The 22,538-nt window shown below is 41.3% G+C and overlaps 1 protein-coding gene and 1 long non-coding RNA gene across 6 annotated transcripts in view; both read right to left on the bottom strand.

Annotated features, from left to right (window-relative positions):
- LOC116336018 (von Willebrand factor A domain-containing protein 5A-like) overlaps positions 1 to 15,433 on the bottom strand; it is a 34,957-nt gene extending 19,524 nt beyond the window's left edge. For 3 of the 5 annotated variants that reach the window (XM_039598116.1, XM_039598113.1, XM_039598117.1), the window contains exons 1-7: positions 15,298 to 15,420; positions 10,633 to 10,727; positions 10,422 to 10,469; positions 10,056 to 10,258; positions 9,744 to 9,966; positions 8,986 to 9,152; positions 8,788 to 8,902 (exon numbers count right to left, since the gene is read on the bottom strand). In XM_039598116.1, coding sequence (XP_039454050.1) covers positions 8,788 to 8,902; positions 8,986 to 9,152; positions 9,744 to 9,966; positions 10,056 to 10,258; positions 10,422 to 10,469; positions 10,633 to 10,663 — 787 coding nt within the window. In that variant the 5' untranslated portion in view covers positions 10,664 to 10,727; positions 15,298 to 15,420. Of the gene's footprint in view, positions 1 to 8,787; positions 8,903 to 8,985; positions 9,153 to 9,743; positions 9,967 to 10,055; positions 10,259 to 10,421; positions 10,470 to 10,632; positions 10,728 to 15,297 lie in introns of all 5 variants that reach the window. The other 2 variants (XM_039598114.1, XM_039598115.1) reach the window with 2 other exon arrangements.
- Positions 15,434 to 17,002: 1,569 nt separating this feature from the next.
- LOC120432840 lies at positions 17,003 to 20,303 on the bottom strand. The gene is made up of 3 exons (XR_005608125.1): positions 20,102 to 20,303; positions 19,822 to 20,009; positions 17,003 to 17,696 (listed from the first exon to the last, which is right to left on the bottom strand). It is a non-coding gene; the product is annotated as an uncharacterized LOC120432840 (long non-coding RNA).
- Positions 20,304 to 22,538: the final 2,235 nt, after the last annotated feature.

Consider the following 22,538-nt stretch of genomic DNA (forward strand, 5'->3'; position numbering starts at 1 on the left):
ATGTCCCTCTATGGGAGTAGACTTCAGTTTAAATGTGTCTCACTTCGAGAAGCATTAGAGGCTTCCCAAGCAGCCTGTTTTTCTTTCAGCTGTTTTTTCTTAGCTGCTACAAGCGAAGGATTTGGCGCTTTATCACAAACTGAGACAACATGGCCATCCTCCCACACTGGAAACAGTACCATGGACGTGGTCTGCTGTTGATTTTAAATGCGGAGGAATGCTGACTGGCCACTTTTGGTCTCACACCGTGGGTGTCAGGTGTGACACACAGAGGGACGGACCTCGCTTTTTGCTGCTTAGGTTGTTTCGGCTTATGATTCTCAGATACAAGACTCTTAAGCTGAACGCTTAGGTCAGCAACTTGTTGCTTTAGTGTCTCAAGATCAGACTTGTCCACCAGATTATTGGTGGTGTGTGCGAGTTGCACGTGTGACATGGCGTGCTGCTTGCTAGAGTTTTGGGCAGACTTAGCATGACTAAAATGCTGCCTCATGCGACTCAATTTTGCCGCCTGTTTATCTTCTTCTGTCCTAAGAAGAAGCAGCAGCTCTGCAAAGGAAGGTGGGTTTTCTTTTTTTTGTTCTAGTTGAAGATCGATTATTAATGTATTCTCCCAACAACCTCGAATGAACTGCTTTAAGAGCTGTTGGTCAAAATCATGAGCAGACACACCACCACGTCTCATGGTTCTACTTAATGCAGTGTGCAGCCTCTGCAGGAAAACGGAAGCTCTCTCTCCATCATTTTGAAATGTGCTCATGAACCTAGCGTACAGCTCATCACCATCTTCGACTGTTCCGTAGGCAGAATCAAGCAACTCAAGATAAGCAGAGGGTCTAGACTGTGGACTCAGATGTTTAATCATCTCGGAAGCAGGAGGAAGCAGACTGTCTAGTACACGATGTGTGCAGTGCAGATCAGACACAGAAGGATCCCTAATAAGGATTTCAACACTAGCTCGCCACGTATCATAATCTGCCTCATGGCTAGGACGTGGGCTCTTGCCTGAAAAAGCCCTGAGTCTACCAGATGAAGCGAACTGGGGTGAGCTCTCATTGTTGCGCACTACATGTTCAACAACCACTCGCTGAACAGCAGTTGGGTTAACATCGATTATGGGGCTAGTAGTGGCCCCAGAAGAGACTGGAAGAGTCTGTGAGGGGCTGAAATCAGTCAGGTTTTCACTGAAATTGGGAGAAGTAAGAGGCTTTACTTGCGTTATTTGGTGATGTCAAAACTGTGGAGTCTAGAGGTGCAACTGATTGAGGGTTCTCAGAAAATGAAACGTCTCCCTTGCTGGTTAAGTCTTTCTGTGGAAGTGGGCTCTGTACAGTTGAGGATTCTGGACCAGTTTGAGGTGATTGGGAAATAGCACTTCCTGTAGATGAAACCAGATTTTTAAGCTCTTCCTTCAACATCTCCTCTAATGAATTTCCACTCAGTTTGGCAATTTCACGGAGCTGTTCCATGTACATTTTAGTGGCTTTGTTTCTGGCATCAAGGGTATAAACACTTCCTAAGGCCTTTAACTCATACACAATGCCTGCTTGGGCTGTGCTTGGAAGCCGCAGAGGTAACAGTGGCTCCAATGTGTGCATGGCAGTCTCATGGGTAAACTCGATGATCATGTGCTTATGGTAATCCGACTCAGGTTCGTCTAGACGAAAGTAACGGTTGATGGAACCATATTTTTGGAGGAATATGGACACTTCCTCATCAGTCTCTAATCCTGTAAGGCCACTAACCACTACAGAATTGGGAATTCTGACAGATTCACGTAGTACAACATCCATTTTCTCTCTAAAAGTTGTAGCTCAGATTAAGCACTTTTAAACACCACACACAAATTGTTTGGCACTTAAACACACACATCCATGCTCCTGGCTGGCTCGCCAGAGCTCTCACTGTAACACAGTAAGGGGAATTGTTCAAAAGAATATATAAATGGGCCAATAGGTTCGACTATAGGAGCACAGGGGTGTGTTTAAATGAGACACAGAGACAAGAATGTAACTCAAAAGAACCAGCCAACTTTAGTGAAATAAACCATAAGGTTGACAAGCACAGGTTAAAGACACTTTACAATGGTAGAAAGGAAACTTACAAAAAATGAAAGAAAAGTAAAACACATAAACTACTAAAACAATGACTTGGCCAAGTGTTACTTTTGTTTTTCAATGTTCGGGTTTCAATGCTCGGGTTTCAATGTTCGGGTTTCAATGTTCGGGTGCACCCTAGTAATCTGACTCCTTAATTCTTATAGAAACAGATTACACAAATCCAATGTACATTCAAATGAAAATCTCACACTCTTTTCACATGTGGAGAATGTTCTACACAACAGCTTATTATTTAAAGTCCCAAATAAAAAATGTCCAAGGGTAAAGTCCAAAAATTCCCAGGGTGTGAAAGAAAATAGGGGTGAGAGAATGTCAGTCAGTGGTCTTATGTATAACCAGCTGTATGTGAAAGCGTGAGTGATACAGTCCTACCACACCGCAAGGTGCAGCAGATCATCAAGAGGAAAAGAAGCGAATCTCAGTCTCTCTAAGTCCAGGTGGGAAGGCTCGCCATCTATTTCACCGGAGGAATCCACCTCAGGAACAATTCAGCATACAAAAAAAACCTGACCTGTCAACAGACAGGGTCAGAAGAGCAATTCAAATATTAATTATGCTGTTCTAGCTATAATTCACAACTTAGAATTTTGTTGACGTCATGTCCGACATCAATTTGCAATTAAAATACTCAAATTTGCAAAAATAAAACATCTCTCTTACACAAACTATGCATTACACCAAGTAAAGTCAGTGCATATGTGACAACTATTAATCAAACAATTCAGATAAATTCAGTTTCTCAACGATAAAATGTGAAACAGACGTGAACTAACTGAGACATACAACATGCGCTCACCGATCTCAGTGCATCACGGCCGAAGACCATGGTATGGTGTCTCGGTCGGAAAATACGGGCTCTAAATAACGTAACAGGACATGTTGTTTTTTCTCTTTCATAACAGTAATACGACGTGAAGGAAAATAAACATAAATTGCGCTTCAAGTGTTACCTTACTTCTGGAAGCAGATTAAGATGAACTTTCAGGCAGTTGATAGCAACCAGAGCTAACAAAGGCTAACAGTTTAGCTCCACGCGGTACTTTCTAAAGTCGCCAGAAAAATGCAGCATTCGCCTGTTTACTCACTGTAGCTACTTTTAACATGAACGGTAGCTGATAACCAGCGAACTTATGTGCAGCACAGTTGGTTGCAACTTATATCTAATACTTTTTCCAGCTCAAAAGCTTCAGTCTCTCTTTTCTCCTGCCAGCACGCGACTACCTCCACACATAGCAGCGAACACAGAGCAGGTGGGTGGGACATACAGCGGCAGGCTGCTTTCCCATTGGCCAAAGCATACTGGGACCTGTGCATTTCGATTGGTTGGGCAGGCTGTCCATCTCTCCTCATATCTATCACTCCTTAAAGTGGTACCCTAATTTTATGTGGGTTACAATGGCCAAAAAGAAAATCACAAATGGTGTGTTAGTGGCCAGAAAGGCAATTTAATGACCAAATAACCACTGAAATGACCAATAAAATGATCAAAATTTATATTCCAGTGTGTGCTTCTGTGTGCATCCTCATTAGCAACAAGATATACTAACCACAGTAGAGTGGTTTTTGTAGGCACACTTTCTACACCTGGAGGTGCGCCTTTTGCACCTTCTTCTCATTTTGTTGGTGGGGTGTGAGTCACACTCTGGTTCAGACTACTGTATCTTGAGATCAATGGCAGAAGTGGCTGAGAATCAGGGACAAGGGTGTCTTGCCGTTGTTGAGGTCACCAGCATGTGTCCCAGCTCTCCCAGGATCACTCTTCATTTGTAGGTTGTAGAGGACTCCCCCACTTCAGTGAAGTTGTTTCCGGCGGGACAAAGGCATCGTTCCCAAGACATCCAGGAGATTGGAGAAAAGAGCCAGCAGCCATCAGTTAGTTTTCCTTCTACAACACCATCTAAGTTATCCAAGCAATATTTGTGCCTATTGTAGTCCAGGATTGCTTCTTGCTTTCACGCATCCTCTATTCCCCATCACTGACTGCTGGTTCCTTGTGTGTTGCTGTCAAAAGAAGCACATTCCTCTGTTGCTTTGGCATGTGGGATATCGCCGTGGTAGTTTTGGTGAAGTCAAAGACAGACAACAAAATCTTCCTCTGTTGCAACTGGAGGAGCTGGGGAGGAAGCTCTGGGTTCTTTCCCCTGTGCCAGTTTTCATCTGAGGAGTTCCTCTGCCAAGGTGACCGAAGGAAAGACGTTGTCCTCGGAGCTCCTCTGTCAGTTGGAGTCTGAACCCCTTTCCCTTTTTTACTTCCTGAGAACTTCCAGTGTTGTCATCCAACATGCTATGTATTGCTTTATTCTGGTTTAGGCTCACATCTCCACTTCATCTATAATCCTCCAATCCTCACACCTTTGCCTCCCATGCAGGTCTATAAGGGTGCACAGCAGCTAAAAGATCTCTTTGTTATAAAAAAGTCAAAAGTAGATCTCAGGCTACTAATGCAGGAAACTGCATATAAGGTGACCCCTGGTTTGATACCAGTGGGTACTGGATTGTAGAGCAGTCTCTCTTCAGTGGTGGGCCCACATGGTTTTCCTTTCATGAGGGATCCACTCAGTCACCGGCTCCTCGGTCTCAGAAAATGCTCCTATGTTCTTTTCCATCAGCTGCTCGGCCTCCACCTCCATGCCCCCCAACCACAATCCTCCCCCAAAGAAGAGGATTCAGGCACTGGCAATACTCAACATCAGTGGTGATGCAGTGAGCCTCTTTGGAGATTGTCCCCTCATCTTTTGGAGAGGAAGTTTCTTCATCTTGGGCGGATGTCTTTTCTTCAAGGGCAGATGACTGCTTGCTGTCTGACCAGATCATACAGACAGTGCGTGAAGCAGTGATGACCTTCTTGCCATATTGCCAGAATAAATGATCTGGAAGCTGTTAGGCTTGCTTACAGCAGTAGCACTGTCTGCACCTGCATAAACTCCAGGACACGTTTACAAACAGTGTTTGTTGTTGTTTGCGCTGCAGCTGCAGCTGCAGGTTTGAACTCTGCAAAGTGTCCTGTGATTGGGGGTTTTTTTTGTTTTTGTTTTTGTTTCTAGAGTTAATATTTTGGGTATGTTATCTTTTTATGAAAAATACAAGAGTAAAAGTGCTTTTAACATGTGCTTCAAAGCTAAATTTGACTGGGAACCTCAAAGCTCAATAGCCTGCATCGAAAGAAATTCACTGTAGCCTATGTAATATTTGATGCGTCATTATTTATTCCAGTCTATCTTGCAAATACATGTTTGTGCTGCAATGTCATGCACAAACACAAACTATTAGATCCTTAAGATCAAACCTATGTCAAAATTGTTTCATTATTTTGGTCCATTGGAGTGAGGTAAGCTATCAAAGGCCGCTACTAGAAACTCGGAATATTACATGAAATTGCTTGCTTGGCCAAAAATGGGTAAATGATGTAATTTGATAAAAAACATGAAAAACTACAATTTTCATGTGTTGAGTTTAGAATGAAAGCAATTTTACCTAAATTGCATGATATAGTACTGTCAATAAGAAGGAATCAAAAAAGGTGGTTATAATGGGTTTCAATTGGCCAAAAATGGCCACGATAGAGTCAAGAGGAACAATTTGGTGTATAGTGAATATTATTGACATTATTAAGGAGAATACTAAATACTAAAAAGATCCATTTGCATTAACAGAACAAAAATGGTTGAAAAAAGAAAAGTGAAGTGGCCACAAATGGCCAGGATAGAGCCCAGAGGGTTAAGCATGATGTTACCACCACAATGCTCGACAGCTGGTACATTGTTATTAAATTTGAAAGCCTCTCCTTCACTCCTGTAAATTTAAGTCAAATGTAAGGGGCTTTTTTTTTTGTTGCAAAAATTTAAAGTTTATGTTACACTTTAGAATTACTGATACTTGGGTTGTTCCTGAAGCTCTCAACCAATTTCTTAAAATTAAGAGTTTGGGTCTTTCTTTGAACTTATTAAAGTGGTGACACATCCAAAAAAACTTTTACATACATGCAGTTGTTTGAACCTAGAATTTGCAGGTGTTTTGTTTATGCAAATCTAAAATTCTCCTCCTTAGATTTTCACTGACTTTCTTTGATTTTTTTTCCATTGTTATGATTATTGGTCAGGCCAATGAGTGCTGTCGCAACAAATAACTTGATGAGAAAGAGTAACTACAGACGTGGACAAAATTGTTGGTACCCTTTGGTCAATGAAAGAAAAACTCACAATGGTCACAGAAATAACTTTAATCTGACAAAAGTAATAATAAATAAAAAATTCTATAAATCCTAACCAATGAAAGTCAGACATTGCTTTTTAACCATGCTTCAACTGAATTATTTAAAAAAAAAAAATGCATCAAACAGGCCTGGACAAAAATGATGGTACCCACATCTTAATATTTTGTTGCACAACCTTTTGAGGCAATCACTGCAGTCAAACAATTCCTGTAACTGTCAATGAGACTTCTGCACCTCTCAGCAGGTATTTTGGCCCACTCTTCATGAGCAAACTGCTCCAGTTGTTTCCGGTTTGAAGGGCGCCTTTTCCAGACAGCATGTTTCAGCTCCTTCCAAAGATGCTCAATAGTATTGAGGTCATGGCTCATAGAAGGCCACTTTAAAATAGTCCAATGTTTTCCTCTTAGCCATTCTTGGGTGTTTTTAGCTGTGTGTTTTGGGTCATTGTCCTGTTGTAAGACCCATGACCTGCGACTGAGACCAAGCTTTCTGACACTGGCCAGCACATTTCTCTCTAGAATCCATTGATAGTCTTGAGATTTCATTGTACCCTGCACAGATTCAAGACACCCTGTGTCAGATGCAGCAAAGCAGCCCCAGAATATAACCGAGCCTCCCCCATGTTTCACAGTTGGGACAGTGTTCTCTTCTTGATATGCTTCATTTTTCCATCTGTGAACATAGAGCTGATGTGCCTTGGCAAAAAGTTCAATTTTTGTCTCATCTGTCCACAGGACATTCTCCCATAAGCTTTGTGGCTTGTCAACATATAGTTTGGCATATTCCAGTCTGGCTTTTTTATGATTTGTTTTCAACAATGGTGTCCTCCTTGGTCGTCTCCCATGTAGTCCACTTTGGCTCAAACAACGACAGATGGTGCGATCTGACACTGATGTTCCTTGAGCATGAAGTTCAGCTTGGATCTCTTTAGAAGTCTTTCTGGGCTCTTTTGTAACCATTCGGATTATCCGTCTCTTTGAGCTGTCATCAATTTTCCTCCACATCCAGGGAGGTTGGCTACAGTCCTATGGATCTTAAATTTCTGAATGACATGTGCAACTGTAGTCACAGGAGCATCTAGCTGTTTGGAGATGTTCTTAAAGCCTTTACCTTTAAGATGCTTGTCTATGATTTTCTTTTTAATTTTCTGAGAAAACTCTTTCCTTTGCTTCCTCTGGTCCATGTTGAGTGTGGTACACACCATGTCACCAAACAACACAGTGACTACCTGGAGTCCTATATATAGGCCCACTGGCTGATTACAAGATTGTAGACATCTGTGATGCTGATTAGTGGACACACCTTGGATTAACATGTCCCTTTGGTCACGTTATTTTCATTCTTTTCTAGGGGTACCGTCATTTTTGTCCAGGCCTGTTTCATGTATTTATTTTTTAAATAATTCAGTTGAAGCATGGTTGAAAAGCAGTGTCTGACTTTCATTGGTTAAGATTTATAGAATTTTTTATTTATTATTACTTTTGTCAGATTAAAGTTATTTCTGTTACCATTGTGAGTTTTTCTTTCATTGACCAAAGGGTCCCAACAATTTTGTCCATGTCTGTACCAGTTGTAGTCAAACATGATCACAAATGAGAAGTTAACAGGTCTTGGCTTTGTCAAGTTAAAAGAAATTGCAGAACCTTAAGCACCACTCAAAAATGGCATTCACAGGAAAGTTCAAGGAGAAAGCCACTGCTGACAAAAAACAACACAAAGGCTCACTGTGGTAAATGGAACCATGAATTCTGCTGTCTACTAAAACATCCTGAAGGAGAACGTCTGGACATCTGTTCGTGACCTCAAGCTGAAACACGCTTGAGGTTCTGCAGCAGGACAATGATCCAAAACACAACAGCAAGTCCACCTCTGAATGGCTTAAGGAAAAAAAATGAAGACTCTGGAGTGGCCTAGTCAAAGTCCTGACCTAAATCTGATTGAAATGCTGTGACATGACCTTAAAACGTCAGTCAATCACTTTATCACACAGGGCGAGGTAGGTTTGGATTTTTTTCCCTTTCATATAAAACACGTTCATTTAGAAACTATATTTTTTGTTTACTTCTGTTGTCTTTGTCTAATATTTCAATTAGTTTGATGACCTGAAAGCGTGACAATCTAAAAAATCTAAAAAAAAATGGGAAATCAGGAAGAGGGCAAACACTTTTTTACACCACTGTAAACTTTGAACCATGTATGGATTAGAGAAAATCCAAAATACATTCAAACTTATGCAAGCTTAACAATTCTTATTTTTCAAATTCATTAAAGATCTATGCTGGACAATAAATCCACTCTGGAAAAAAAACCCAGTTTAAAGATCATTAAAAGGCGCAAATTACCTTGACATTCATACCCACAACGTTTCTGATCAGAACTATAACTCTTGAGCTGAAGAATATGGATAATGATATTTTTTACTAAAAAGCTAATAACAACACTAATGTTACTCACCCGGCTCAGCAGAGGCCTGTCCTGCCTCCACCACAGCAGTGGGCTGGTGGGCGTCTTTGTAATAAATCAGCAGTTCAACATCTCTGTCAAACTTGTGTCCTGCAGCCAGCTTGACCTGCACACCACAAACACATTCATATTTATTCCTCAGTAATAAGTAACAACCACACACAGCAGACACATCAGCACTCTACCTACCGTGGCCTGGGTTTGATCAGTGTTGAGGTACTGCAGAGGGTCCAGGGAACAGTTGGACTCTACTTTAGAGATTGGACGAGGAGAGGACACTCGGGCAGAAAAAGACAGACTGTAGGGCACCAGAGAGGCTGGAACAGAAGTCACCTGGACACCTGCACCTTCACTACCTGTACACAACATCAGGTAAAATAAATCAAATTCAAATTCAAATTCTAATTTTTATTTGTCACATACACAGTCATACACAGTACGATATGCAGTGAAATGCTTACGCAACTGCTCGTGACCTAAGGAAAAAGAAAAGGCTATGAATAAGATAGGAAATAAATATGAAAATTAAAAAGGGTAAATTTAACTAGGAAGGAATAAAATAAAATATATATATGAATTTGTTGAAAATAAAATAACTGTACAACACAAATTAGAATGAAGGGTAAATTTGCCATAATATGCTGTAATTAATAAGGCTGCTTACACTGAAATCCTTTACGTTACTAAGAACCTCAAAACAGTTACCTCAAAGTGCTTTATACTCTAAATGCTGCAATAACACAGAGAAAACCCAACAATCACATGACCCGATATGAGCAATAATTTGGCAACAGTGAGAATGAAAAATGTACTTTCAACAGAAAACCTCCAACAGAACCAGTTTCAGGAAGGGCAGCCATCTGCCATGACTCATTGGTGTTGTAGTGTTTGGCTGTCAAAAGTGTCATTGAAGCATTTCTGGTCCAAGTATTCTGAAGTTGTCCTACCCTGAGGTTGGTATCGAGGGTTGAGCACAGCAGGCAGACAGAACCTCAGACCATCATCAGCCTGCACAGCCAGCTCAGTGACGTACTCCAACCTGATGGAGGCGCTCTCTCCTGGAGGCAGACTGCCCACACTCAGAGAGAATATATCTGGACTCTCATCACTCTCCTCCAATAGGAAGGCCTGCTGACCGGAGCTCAGAGCATCATCATACTCCTCACGAGCCTGAAGCACAGGTGACACATGTCAGTGACATTCACTGTGTTTATTCTGAAGCTCACTTATAATCAGGTTATATTTACTGTCCAGCTCACCTTCTGTTTCTCCTTCACCTCAGCTACAATCTGTGTCTGTCCAACCTGAGCACTGAAATGACAGACAGCAGCATCTCCAGGCAGAGGGAAGACAAAAACAGCCTCTAATGGTTTGTCCTCCTTGTTCTCGTAGTTCAGAGTGGAGACCACTGTAGCCACATGGTCCCTCACCTCCAGCTCCACCTCAATGCTCTTCAGAGGAACTGACAGACAAACAGAATTGTGATACAAACACAGCCCATATATTCTAGTCAGAAATTTCACATTGTAGCCACATCAAACTGTTTTAAGAAATAAGTATACATGAAGATTTTAATAATGAAGTGAGGCTCTAGTGAATACAGTCTCTTAATTTTCTATCAGTACCTGGTTCCTTCTGGAGTGTTAGCAGACCACAACAGTTCATCATCACACCTGTGAAACAAAAACATTTAAGGAAATGGTGATGCAAACACTTTTATAGCTGCTGTACCATCTTCCCCATGAAACTCATCAGATAATGTAATCAGATCAATGAATGTGGTTATCTTTACTATTCATATAATAATATTATTACTATTATTACTACTATGCTCACAGGAAGAATATCGTAGGTTTGAATCCACCATCTGGCCAGGGCCCTTGTGATTGAGTTTGCATTCTCTCGTGTCTGCGTGGGTTGTCAACAGCTTCCTTCCACAAGGAGACAACCAGTTAGTGGGGTTAGGTTAGTCAGTGTCAATGATTATCTGCAGCCCTGCGACAAACCTGCGAGGTGTCATACCCGGAATTGAATAAGCGGAAGAGAAGAGATGGATGGATCGATGGATTAGTATCATTAGTAGTACTAGATTGGACATAGTGATGGTGGTGATGATGATGATGATGATGATGATCACTAGTATTCTTATGCTGTTGGCCACCCCCCCCCCCAACCAGACTGGCCACCCCAGGTGCCACCCCGAAGCTAAAACAATAAAATTCAATGAAATATCAAATGTACGATTATTTTTTCACAGTGAAGCTCAGATATCCGAGTGTAAGTGAATGCAGCATCGGCTTCTGTGCTCTGAGCATTAGTGATGGTAAATTCGATTCTTTTTACTGAATCGAGTTTTAATGAGTCATTCACCAAAGTGAATCGGGTTTCTTGAGTCATTTGAGTCACTGAGTCAGTTGACCAGAGTCCAAAAATGTATATTTTCACTCAAACTTAATTTGTTTCTCTTTTAATGTAAATCCTACTGCTAAGATGAATGATTATAAAAGAAAACAACTATTTTTTTAGAGCAAAAAAAATTCTAAAGGGAACATTTATTTATTTTTATTTTATTTTATTGGTATTTTCCTTAAATGTGTCAAATATATATTTTCTCATCTAAATGTCCACTGAGCTGTGAGGCAGGGGGCAGTAAAGCGCTTTAACATTGGTTGCCAACCAAGAAGAAGAAGAAGCTGTGAGCCAGAAGGGAGGGGGTGAGTGAGTGAGTGGTCGTGTCCAAATTCATGGGCTGCATCCTCCTGAGGACCCGGCCTTCGCGGTCTACGTGGGCCGGGTCCTCAGAAGGTCGGGTAGGCCGGAAGTAAACGGCTGTGAAATTGGACGGTCTAGACTTCTGATTAACGTCACCGCTGTCTCGGTGGAGTTTAATAAACTCAGCCGTCTGCTCCTTGCTATGTAAAATATAACAGGACACTGGCATAAATTCTCGACCATCTCACACTTCTGTTTAATCAGTTTTCTGTTTGACGTTTATTCAGCTGTGTGAAAACCACCCGGGGCATTAATAAAGTTTTATTTTATCTAATCTAATCTAATATCTTTAATCTCAGCCAAACCGATTTACTCACGAACAAATAAAACACTGAAAAAAGCCAAACAATATCCTTTTTAGGTTGTCTAAGTGACTTATATATTACGTTTAACCTGAGTAGCGAAAGTCCACGGTGATCTGAAAATGATGTGCCGGGAGTTGTGCCGTTCTCGGCGGCTTCAGTGACCCTCTAGCTCTCGGCTAGCTATCGAGCTGGTGGGTAACAGACGTCTCCGAAAACGTCGAACCACTTTTGCAAATATGCAATACCTTGATAAACCGAGCAGATATTTGAAGTTTACACAGCTACATTCTCGCCTGAAAATATGTTAAAAGTTTATTTTGTGACCCAGAAAGACTAATAAAAGTAATTTTAAAACTTAGTAGCTGCCGCCATTGCCGGAAACTGGAGTTTGGCTGGGACGCGCTATGAATTCTGGGATATGGTGGGCCACGAAGGACACACCCGACCCATCCTTCAAATTCGGGGAAAAGGAGGACGCATTTGTCGGCTGCATTCGGAGGAGTCTACGAATTTGGACAGCCTTCGGCGCGTCGCTGTGACGTAATCGGTCTACATATGCGGCCTCAGGAGGATGCAGCCCATGAATTTGGACACGACCAGTGAGTGATTCGTAACAGGAAGGGAGGGGGTGAGTGAGTCAGTGATTCGTTCAACTCGTTTGAGCTGTGAGCCAGGAGGGAGGGGGTTAGTGAGTCCTGAGTGATTCGCTTATGCTATGATTCAGCACAGCAAGGGAAGGGGTGAGTAACTCAAACGTGCTGTTAGCATGCTAGCTGAGCGATGCTACTGTGAACCGAGGAGCTATTGTCTTGATGTGAGCTTCTACTCCGGGGTTTTTCTTCCAGTTCAGAGCAGAAATGTTTTTGTTAAGAAACTGGCTGTTGTTTTTTTCCCCACAATTTTAATTATAAGCTAGATATATTTCTACTAATGGAATTAGCTTGCTAACAGCAACAGGGATGAGTCAGTGAGTCAGTTGCGCTTGTGAATTATGATTCACGAGTCAGTAAAGTGATTGTCGAGTATTGAACGATTCATTCACGAATCGAACATCACTACTGAGCATCATGTTAGCAAAGGTAGGAGAGCCAAGCACGAAAGACAGCACCGCAGAAAACAATTTTTCGGCGAAAGATTAACAGTTTAACATAGCTGGACTGGCCATCGAGCATACCGGGCATTTGCCCGGTGGGCTGATGACCTATTTATTTATTTTTTTTGTAACGGCATGAACAATGAGAGGTGGTGGATTGGCCAGATGCTGGCCGATGAGTAAAAATAACTCAGTTGTTTGGTGGTGGCTATGGCGGAGCTTCCACAGCGGCCAGCAGGTGGATGAGGGAAGGGGAGGCAGGGGGAGGAGAGACCCAAGGCAGCCGCCGGTCCGAGTGTCAGGTGAACTGAACTTCAGGTAAGAAGTTATGACCTGCAGTCTATCTGGGTCAGATATAAACCAAGTTTAGGTGGAGTTTATTTTTGTTGCGCTGACTTTTTACAGTCAGTTACAATAACTCGTACTGCGTGCTAGCTAGCATGACGGAGTTTCTATACAGCTGGGTGGGTGCTGTGATGTTAGTGATAGTGAACTTTATTTTATTCATAAGTTTAGTTAGTAGAGTTGCCAACGGCTCCTTAAAAAATGGAATGGTCCCTCATTCAGAGAAAATATTACGCGTTTCGTATTGAGCTGAGAGAGACGCAGTTTGTCCCGTACTTAAGCTAGAATGAAAAAAAAGACGCAAAGCTGGAGTTATTCTGTCTTTACGCTGCAGCTGCCTCTTCTTCTCTCATTCTCTCCCCTTCTTCTCCTGTTGCTACTTCAATCATGAAACTGATCAATGATCAGCTGATCGGCTTTTCTCTTGTTTGTTTATCGCCCACTTTGCGCCAGAAAGAGGAAACCAGCGGATGTCGTGCTAAACAACAGCAGCACCTTTAAGCTTGATCAACTGTTGTTAGAATTTATTTAATATTAATTTCTAGTATCAGCTGAGGTTTGCTGGAGCCTCAGCTGTAAAGCTGCTGGTCATGATGTCGGTTTGTATATCTGGTGAGAGGGAAACATGAAGATGCAACCAGGAGATGTCCTTACTGAATCATCAGAGCTGAACAGGTGATGGAGAAACAGGTCTACCTTTTAGGTGACATGAATGAGTTGAAGGGAAGTTATGAACTGTTTCTGAGAGACAAATAACACCAGGATCCTTTGTAGCTGACAGCTGGTAACTGTGCAGGGGCGGGTCTAGCAAAGTTTTGCCAGGGGGCCAGGTAGGGCATTAACAGGGAAAAGGGGGCACAAAGAAATACTTTTCTTACTTATTCTCATTTAAAATATCTAGCTTTTATTAAATAATTATCTGAATCTTGCGAACAAAGTTTTTATCTGACGTAAAATTTATAGAAATCATACATATGACAAAAAGACAGTGTACATCACTGTCACAACAGCGACTGTTTTCATTCAAAGGCTTTATGGCTTTAATACCTGGTGGGCCGGTCTGTAGTCAAAATGCCCACTTTTTTGTCCCAGTCCAGCGCTGCAGTTTAATACTGGCAGTGTCACCATGCCAGCTGACTGTATTTCATCATCAGCCAGTGTTGTTCTTTATACATCAATATTACCATAAGTTTACCATAAGGCAGCATAGAAAGTATTTACTTGCTTTCAGGTTTGATTCAAATGTTAGTCTTTTCAGTTGTTTCCCCACTTTTTTCCTGTTTCAAAATCAAACACCAGTTTGTGAGAAGATTATCTTCTTTTTTTAATAGGCAGATAAAGTTTTGCATTGGCATTGTCTAATTTGCCAATTGTATGTTAAAAATGTTCGTATTTTAATATTCAAAAATGTTTTTGCCCAAAACATATGTGCACTATATGTTAGTAAAAATACTATGCAAATATTGCTGTCCTTGAATGCTGAATAAACACTGACAAAGCACTGATTGTATCTCTTGTACTTTATCAACGCAGTATCTAAAAACTTTGCACTGTAGTGGTTAAAACCTCATTCTAATAAGAGTCAAAAGCTAATTCAGTTATTAGGTTTATAGGGTTATTGAATTATGGTTAACGGTTGGTAGAATTTTTTTAACATTATCTGCCACCCTTCTCCAAATCTGTGCCCCTACCTGGCCCCCCCAACAAAAATTTTCTAGACACGCCACTGTTCTTATGGATACGGCTGACAGTGCGACCAGTGCCACGCCCCTCCAACCATGACTTTCACTTTCCTGTGGTCTGCGGCACGGAGTTTAAAAACAGCACAAATGTCTCATCACCACATGGATCTATTTCATTTTATAATAGAAACACAGCTCGTAGAGAACTTTACTGTGACAGCACCCAGATTGTTGTCATACATGTTAAAGTTGTCATGTCAGTGAGCTGTTGAGCTGCTTAAACAGACGCACACTGGGAACTTACCTCTAAGAACAGACTGTAAGAACTGTGTCGCTTCACTGGAGTCCTGTCTTGTAAATACGTGGAGAATATTCTGCAAGCACGAAGCGCTTCAGCCCACACAGCGACTTTCCCGAAACAGGATGACTTGCGGGTGTGCTCGATTCTTTAGTAAGAGAGCACCGGGTGGGTGGAGCTTTACGCTGCGGTTTGAGATTCGGATGTCTTTTTTTTTTTTTTAAATATATCTGAAAAGCTAGAAACTCTCGCACTTGTAAAATTATACTGTATTTGTATTTTGCTGTTCTCAAAAAAACGCTGCATCTACCAGAATGGAACAAGCAACAGAGTTTTCATTCAAGTCACATCCAATCTAATCACAGTCATTTCCTTTTGGTGATGAGTGTATTATGCTGGGTAGATGTATTATGTATTATGTTGAAGCTGAAGCTTTGGACTGTATCGCTTTCATCTGACACTAAAACTATCCCCATCAATATATATTTTTCCTTCATAGTGCATCCGTCTTGGATCTGATAGAACAGGCAATATCAAGATATGAGGCTGGTTTTTTTGTCTTTCTATTTTATGGTATGGTATAATTTTGTAGGTGGCATAGGTTCCTGTGGGTTAACTTTTCACAAATATCTGTCCATACGAGGTATGAGTGCTTCAGATTATTGACTTGTGCAGAAAAATGATCAAATTGAGCTATTCTTGGAAAGTGGATGGTTTATTGTTTGTTCAAGAGCGAGTCAACACAGCACTATTCCCTAAATGTCTCCTCTTAAAGCCAAAAATGCAGTGAACCAAGTCTTGCTGTTTGAAAGCATTAGAAAGCAGCTGAGACAGTAAATATAGTTCCATTTTTAGATTGTGTCTTACTTATTCTTTAGAAACTGAAGGATCGTGTGCTGCTGTGGGACCTTTAAGGAACGATCAGCAAACATTAGCAGAATACAAGCATTTTATTGACAAAACTGCCTAGAAGCTGGAGTTAGTTCCTTTCACTGTCTCATGAGCATCCTGAACTGAAGAAAGTGGAATGACTCCTGAAATTGGCTTTGGTTTGTGAAACAAGTCAAAAGTCACAAAGTATGAACATCATCACCATCTAGTGGCAGAGAAAAAGAATGGACACACACACAGACACACACACCTACAGACACAGACACACACACACACACACAGACACACACACACACACACACACACAGTAGCTGTCCAATCTTTACTGTGTATTATGAGTATTCAGATAACTCTGAAAACACTTTTACAGCATTAAAGACAAATTGGGTTCAAATTTAAAACAACAGTTTATAATCCAAAAGTAATTCTGATTTTATAAAAAATTATAAAAGGCAGCACTTAGTCAAAGGCAGTATGGTGCAAGTAGAAATGCTTCTGTTCACCAATCCACTTTAAGAAAACACTCAGAGTCCCAGAGCTTCTTTCTTCACGCTGCAACCCAACAGGACATTTCCAGCTTCCACACTGACACACACGGTGCTAAAAATCACAAAACACACAATGATTATAAGAATGAATATAGGGGAAAAGTTGATTTTAGCATGTTATCTGTTACTATCATTGATTCATGGTCAACTTACATGTTGGAGTAATGAATGAGAAAAAAGAAGGACTAAAGAATGACATCATTAAAGTGTGTGTGTGTGTGTGTGTGTGTGTGTGTGTGTGTGTGTGTGTGTGTGTGTGTGTGTGTGTGTCTGTCTGGGCTGAGTGGGAATGCAGGGCTGGCTGTAAATATGTTTGAGGGGCTCCAGGATTTCTGTTCCTCCAAGATTAGCCTCCATTTGCTCAACTTTCTTCAGAGCCTCCTCCATGGTCTTCTCACCATACTCTACACTCTTACTGCCATGAGATACACACAAGTGAGATCAAACATAACCTGGAGTTTTGCAGAATCATCCAAAGGCAACATGGTGTTTAACAACAGGGACGACATCTTATAAGATCAGATAAGATAAGATAAGATAAGATAACCTTTATTAGTCCCACACATGGGAAATTTGTTATTACACATTTACAGTGATATCACTGTAAGTCACTGAGATCACATGAATACAAGTCACGGGAAGATGTGTTCATAACTAGACCCCAAACTGTAAATGTTTGAATAGCAACCCATCGGTAAACTCTCCAACAGGAGCAGAGGAGTGTCCTGAAGGGAAGAGGGAAAAGAAGGTGAGGCCACTGTGTGAGAGGAACAATTTGAGGAAAGATATTGTAACTCTAACACCACTTTATGAATACCCTGGCACTGCTGTTGCGAGTATTACTCACATTTTCAGAATTATTCACTACCAACACAAACTCTCCACATGAAGCCATTGAACACATCACAGACTGGGGGAACTCAGGGTACAGACTCACCATCACCACTGGATCACCCATCAGAGAGCCTGAAACACATGAAAAGGACAGAAAAATGTCAAATTGAACATTTCCTAATGTATTCCAACACAATTAACTTCCAGGTTGAAGAATGGGGATAATTTTTATTTGCAAACTTATGACTTCACTTATTTTTCACTCACCCTGCTCAGCAGAGGAAACTCACAATGCACTGAGCATCGCTGGAGTCAAGGTGCTAGCTTACTCATGACATGAAGATATAAAGATATTACCTGATGAAACTTCAGCCAAACTTGCTCTGGCCTGCTACATTCTCGTTTTCTTACGATTCGACATTTATATATCTCAGTGCTTTTTCTTCTAAAACAAGATCGGTTTAAAAAACAAAAGGAGAACAGGTTTCTTTTTTTTTTTAACCAGTTTCAGATTTATTTTGTAACCGCTCAGCAGAGATGCTTCTACTCGGCAGCCATCTTGGAATCTCCCCCGCCCTGACTGTTTTGTTACAATGACTGTAGAAATTCTCCGCATTTACTTAGAAACTAAAGTGTTGATTAAAACTGCATCTCTCTGCAGAGCTCATGGAAAGGCCATCATAAAAGACCTGATCAAACAGAGGAAATTCAGAAAGATGTGGGAAGAAAGCGTCTCGGATAAATCCCGCTGTGAGGTGGAAAGAAGACTCAGAGACGTATTTCAGAAATAGCAGACACAGGTAAGCCACACAGCATACATGAGCAGCCTTCAAATTAAGTAACCACTTTGAAGGCTGCTCATTTCTGTGTGGCATTTTCAGAAATTTCCCACATCATGTCTGCTTCAGGTAAGTATATATGTCATTTAAATATTTAATATAACATGCACAGTAAGTAAATATGTAATATGCACAAAAAACACTCACTTATCCACCAACCGGTCGAGGCAGATGGCCGCCCTCCCTGAGCCTGGTTCTGCCAGAGGTTTCTTCCTGTTAAAAGGGAGTTTTTCCTCTCCACGGTCGCTCATAGGGATCAATTGGATACAATAACTTTGTTGCTTTTTGGTCCGTCACATTGACCAAAAACCAACATGTTCTTAATAGAGTGGTAAGTGAGTGTTTTACATTTTCCATCTGTGAACGGTAGCTTCTACCGCTCATTTATTGATTTGGCACCAATTTGGCACAAAATAAAGAAAACTTTAAAAGACAACAAATGTTCTTGTCTTTCTTCAAGTTATTTTCAATAAAGAAATTCGGTAAATCAAATTGCATTCAGAGTTATTCTTGTATTTCCTCGCGTAATATAAGGACATTAGTAGCTATCTAGTCAGTAGCCTAAAGTGCAATATGTTGGCTACTAATAATATCTTTGTATTGTTTTTGTTTGGACCGATGCTCACAGGCTTGCTCCTGTTTGTAGTTGTGGAAAAATAATTTAAACATTGAAACCAAACCGATTTTCTGAGATTTACTGAAAGAAAGTTCAAACCTCTGCAAAGGGATCAATAAAGCCGTCGTGTGGATACAATCTTGTCTATTCAGTGGTTGGGAGTGAAATTCTCACCTTCATGTAGGAACCAGCTTGATAATTAAGTGCGTCAGCAAGACCAGGTATTTAAGGAGCGGCTGTGGCAGCAGCCAAAGTAACCGCTGTTTCCCTTTCAAGCTGCCTAGTTTTTCCTGGAGTTCAGCCTTCAAGTTGATTCTTCCCTCCCTTAATTCAGTTTACTTATTTGTAAGCTACATGTATGCTCACTAACAAAGCTAAATGAGCTAAATCTAATGGTGCACTTTAAATTTGAAGAAAAGGCAGTTCACTTTCTTTTCTCATCAGTCCTCTCGATTGTGTCTTGTAGCAGGTTTTTGGCTTTAACACATCAACGATCTGTTGGGTTGAGTTGGCCATAAGGCTTGTCAAAGTTTCATGTTGGTGGCTTTTTGGGAAAAACAGTCCTGACAAAGTCAATCAGCCCCTCATCCCAAACATTAATGGATGATGCATGCATGAATACTCAGCAAACATCATCCATAAAAAAGGATCTTTGGCTTTTAAAGGATTCCTTCAAAAGCAAATATTGCATTTCCTCACTTGGACCATGACTATATATATAGTGTAACAGAGGGAAAGCTTGGTTAACAATGGGCAGGAGACACTGGAAGCAAAGGTGAAGCACAACAACTGATTTTCTTACTTGTTTAGCAGGACGGTGAAGGAGAGAACTGTGCTGAGAATGATCCAAGAGGCTGATTGTGACCTTTTGCAGGGTTTTAAGATGAGCAGAGAGGCAGGAAGGGCAATGGGCTCAAAGGAGCGGGTTTGTTGTATTGGAAACATGAAACATCGGGTGGATGTGAAGGAATGAAGGTAGCTTGAGTTTTACTAGAGAAGGGCAGATGTTGTAGTCGATTTTATGAGGTCCAATGAGACGTGCCAAAGATTTTTAAGGGTATGTCCTTAGCTGAGAGCCATACCTTTTTCCCAGGCTCGTAGTCCAGGGCAGAGGACCTAATCCGCCAGCTCCGTTGTACATGATGCTGAATGGATGGCATGGTGAGGTTGGCTTAGATCAGGGGTGGGCACCGAGGGCCGGTGTCCCTGCAGGTTTTACATGTGTCCTTGAACCAACACAGCTGATTTAAATGGCTAAATTATCTCCTCAACATGTCCTGATGTTCTCCAGAGGCCTGGTAACGAACTAATCATGTGATTCAGGTGTGTTGACCCAAGGTGAGATCTAAAACCTGCAGGGACACCGGCCCTCGGGGCCTGGAATTGCCCACCCCTGGCTTAGATGGATTGGAAGAGTGGTGGCTGGTACCCTAGAAATCCTTCAAAGGGAGATAGGCCTGTAGTGGAGGAGGTGAGAGAGTTAAAGTTAGGTACATAAATATTTGGACAGAGACAATTTTTTTCTAATTTTGTTCTGTACATTACAACAATGAATTTTAAATGAAACATCTCAGATGCAGTGAGATTTGGATTTGAGCAGATAGTATGTCTCTGAACACCTCATAATTAATTTAGCTGCTTCTGTCCTATCCTGTGTCACATCATCATCAATAAACACTAAGTCTCAGGGCCACTGGCAGGCATGCCCACACTGCCTCTCAGGAGTACCAAAGTGTAGAATTTGCCACTCCTAATATTGTAGCCGTTTCTTTTTGTTTTTTTCTGTTTTGGCAGCTTAAGCATGGCTTGTTTCACCTGCATAGAGAGTGTTAGGAATAAAAGAAATATTTTAATGTGTATCTGCTCATTATATTGTTTTATGTACTTTAATAATGAAGGCTTGTAGAGCAAGGCCACCTTTGACTCACAAATAAGTGCTCAGCCAGACTGAAAAACAGGAAGTTGTAGTGCACAAGGCATATTAATAAATCAAGACACAGAAAAGAGGAACTTTCCATATAAGCAATGTGTGAGACTGTGTGACGTGTAAAGTACCGAAATAACACCATATAAGACAGCTTATGATTCTAATGTTAGAGAGCTCTTGCAACTGGCGTCTGAGCTGTGCAGAGGTCTCTCTCTTCCGGAAGATGATTAAATAAAGAAATAGAACTGTTTTAACACACTACGAGTCGGTTTTCTCTGTTTTGTCATGGGGAAAAGGAATCGGGTTTAATGAGAGCTCTTTTGACCCCATGTTGTCTATTCACAGCAAAACCTTCTAAATGCAAGCACCACACCTCAAATTGACTCTAGAAGGAGATCGCTGTACCTCCTGTGCACCTCGATCACTGCTGCAGGGTTTGGAGGCAGACGAAATCAGCCCTCCTTCACATTGCTCAACACAACCAGCGCCTTGCTGACAAAAAGGGGTCCTCAGCTCTGTTTCACAGTAGGTCAGAGGTTCTGGCTGTCCTCTAGGGACGTTGCTTTGAAGTGCATGTCTAAGAAACCGGCTCCCTGATTCCCAGGTCCCTTTGAGACTGAAAACATCATCAGTTCTGTTGTTGTACGGTTAAAGTTGCCTGCTGCCGAGATCCATTCCACTTTCCATGTTTTTCAGTTTAAGCCAGTGCCTTCTAGTCCTTTGTCCTGTTTAATCTTTTTTTGTGTGTTGAAAATAAACATTTTAATGTTCTTATTGCTTGTCTGGGTCTGCTTTCTGGGTCCAGCTTGAGCCTTGGTTATGATAAATACCATATGTCAAGGGAAGTGTTTGTACTCCTGGTGCTTCATGGAACCTGACATGACAGGTTTATCCTGTGTGGGATAAAAGGTTCAGTTGAGTGGTAGCTGTTGGATAGAAGCTGTTCTTTCATCTGGCAGTGGGTGAATTCAGTAACCTGTACTGTATCCCAGATGGGGGCAGAGGGAACCAGTAGATGTCCTTCAGAGGCGGCAGAGGCTGGCCAGTGATGTCCTGAGCAGTTTTTATCACCCTCTGGAGAGTTTCTCTGTCTGCTGCTGAGCTGTTCCCAAACCAGACAGTTATACAGTGCAACAGGATGCTTTATATTGAGAGTAGAAATGCTCTAATAGATTTGCAGACAGGTGGGCCTTCTTCAGTATTCTGAGGAAATAAAGTCTCTGTTGTGCCTGTTTTATACGAGGAGCACTGTTCTTTGTCCATTTAAGGACCTCATTGATGGCAACTCCCAGAAATATAAAGCAAGCACCCCCTCAACCTCCTCACCTCCAGATTCCAGTGGCCTGAGCGCCCCTCTCTGTCACCTGAAATCAATGACTTCTTTTGGTTTTTTAAAATTTAGGGAAAGGTTTTTATAAGAGCACCAATCAGATACTGACTGGATGTCAGATGGGTTTTTTTTTTTTTAAATTATTTTGTGGACATCAGATATCTGATATCAGCAGAGATGGGAATTAACAACCTAAAAACATTCAAGGTCAAGCAGTGATTCTTTTTTCTGTTTAAAATCAACACTTTGTGAGTTTTTATTT

This window comes from Oreochromis aureus, linkage group 14 (assembly GCF_013358895.1).
Source record: "Oreochromis aureus strain Israel breed Guangdong linkage group 14, ZZ_aureus, whole genome shotgun sequence".
Taxonomy (NCBI): domain Eukaryota; kingdom Metazoa; phylum Chordata; class Actinopteri; order Cichliformes; family Cichlidae; genus Oreochromis; species Oreochromis aureus.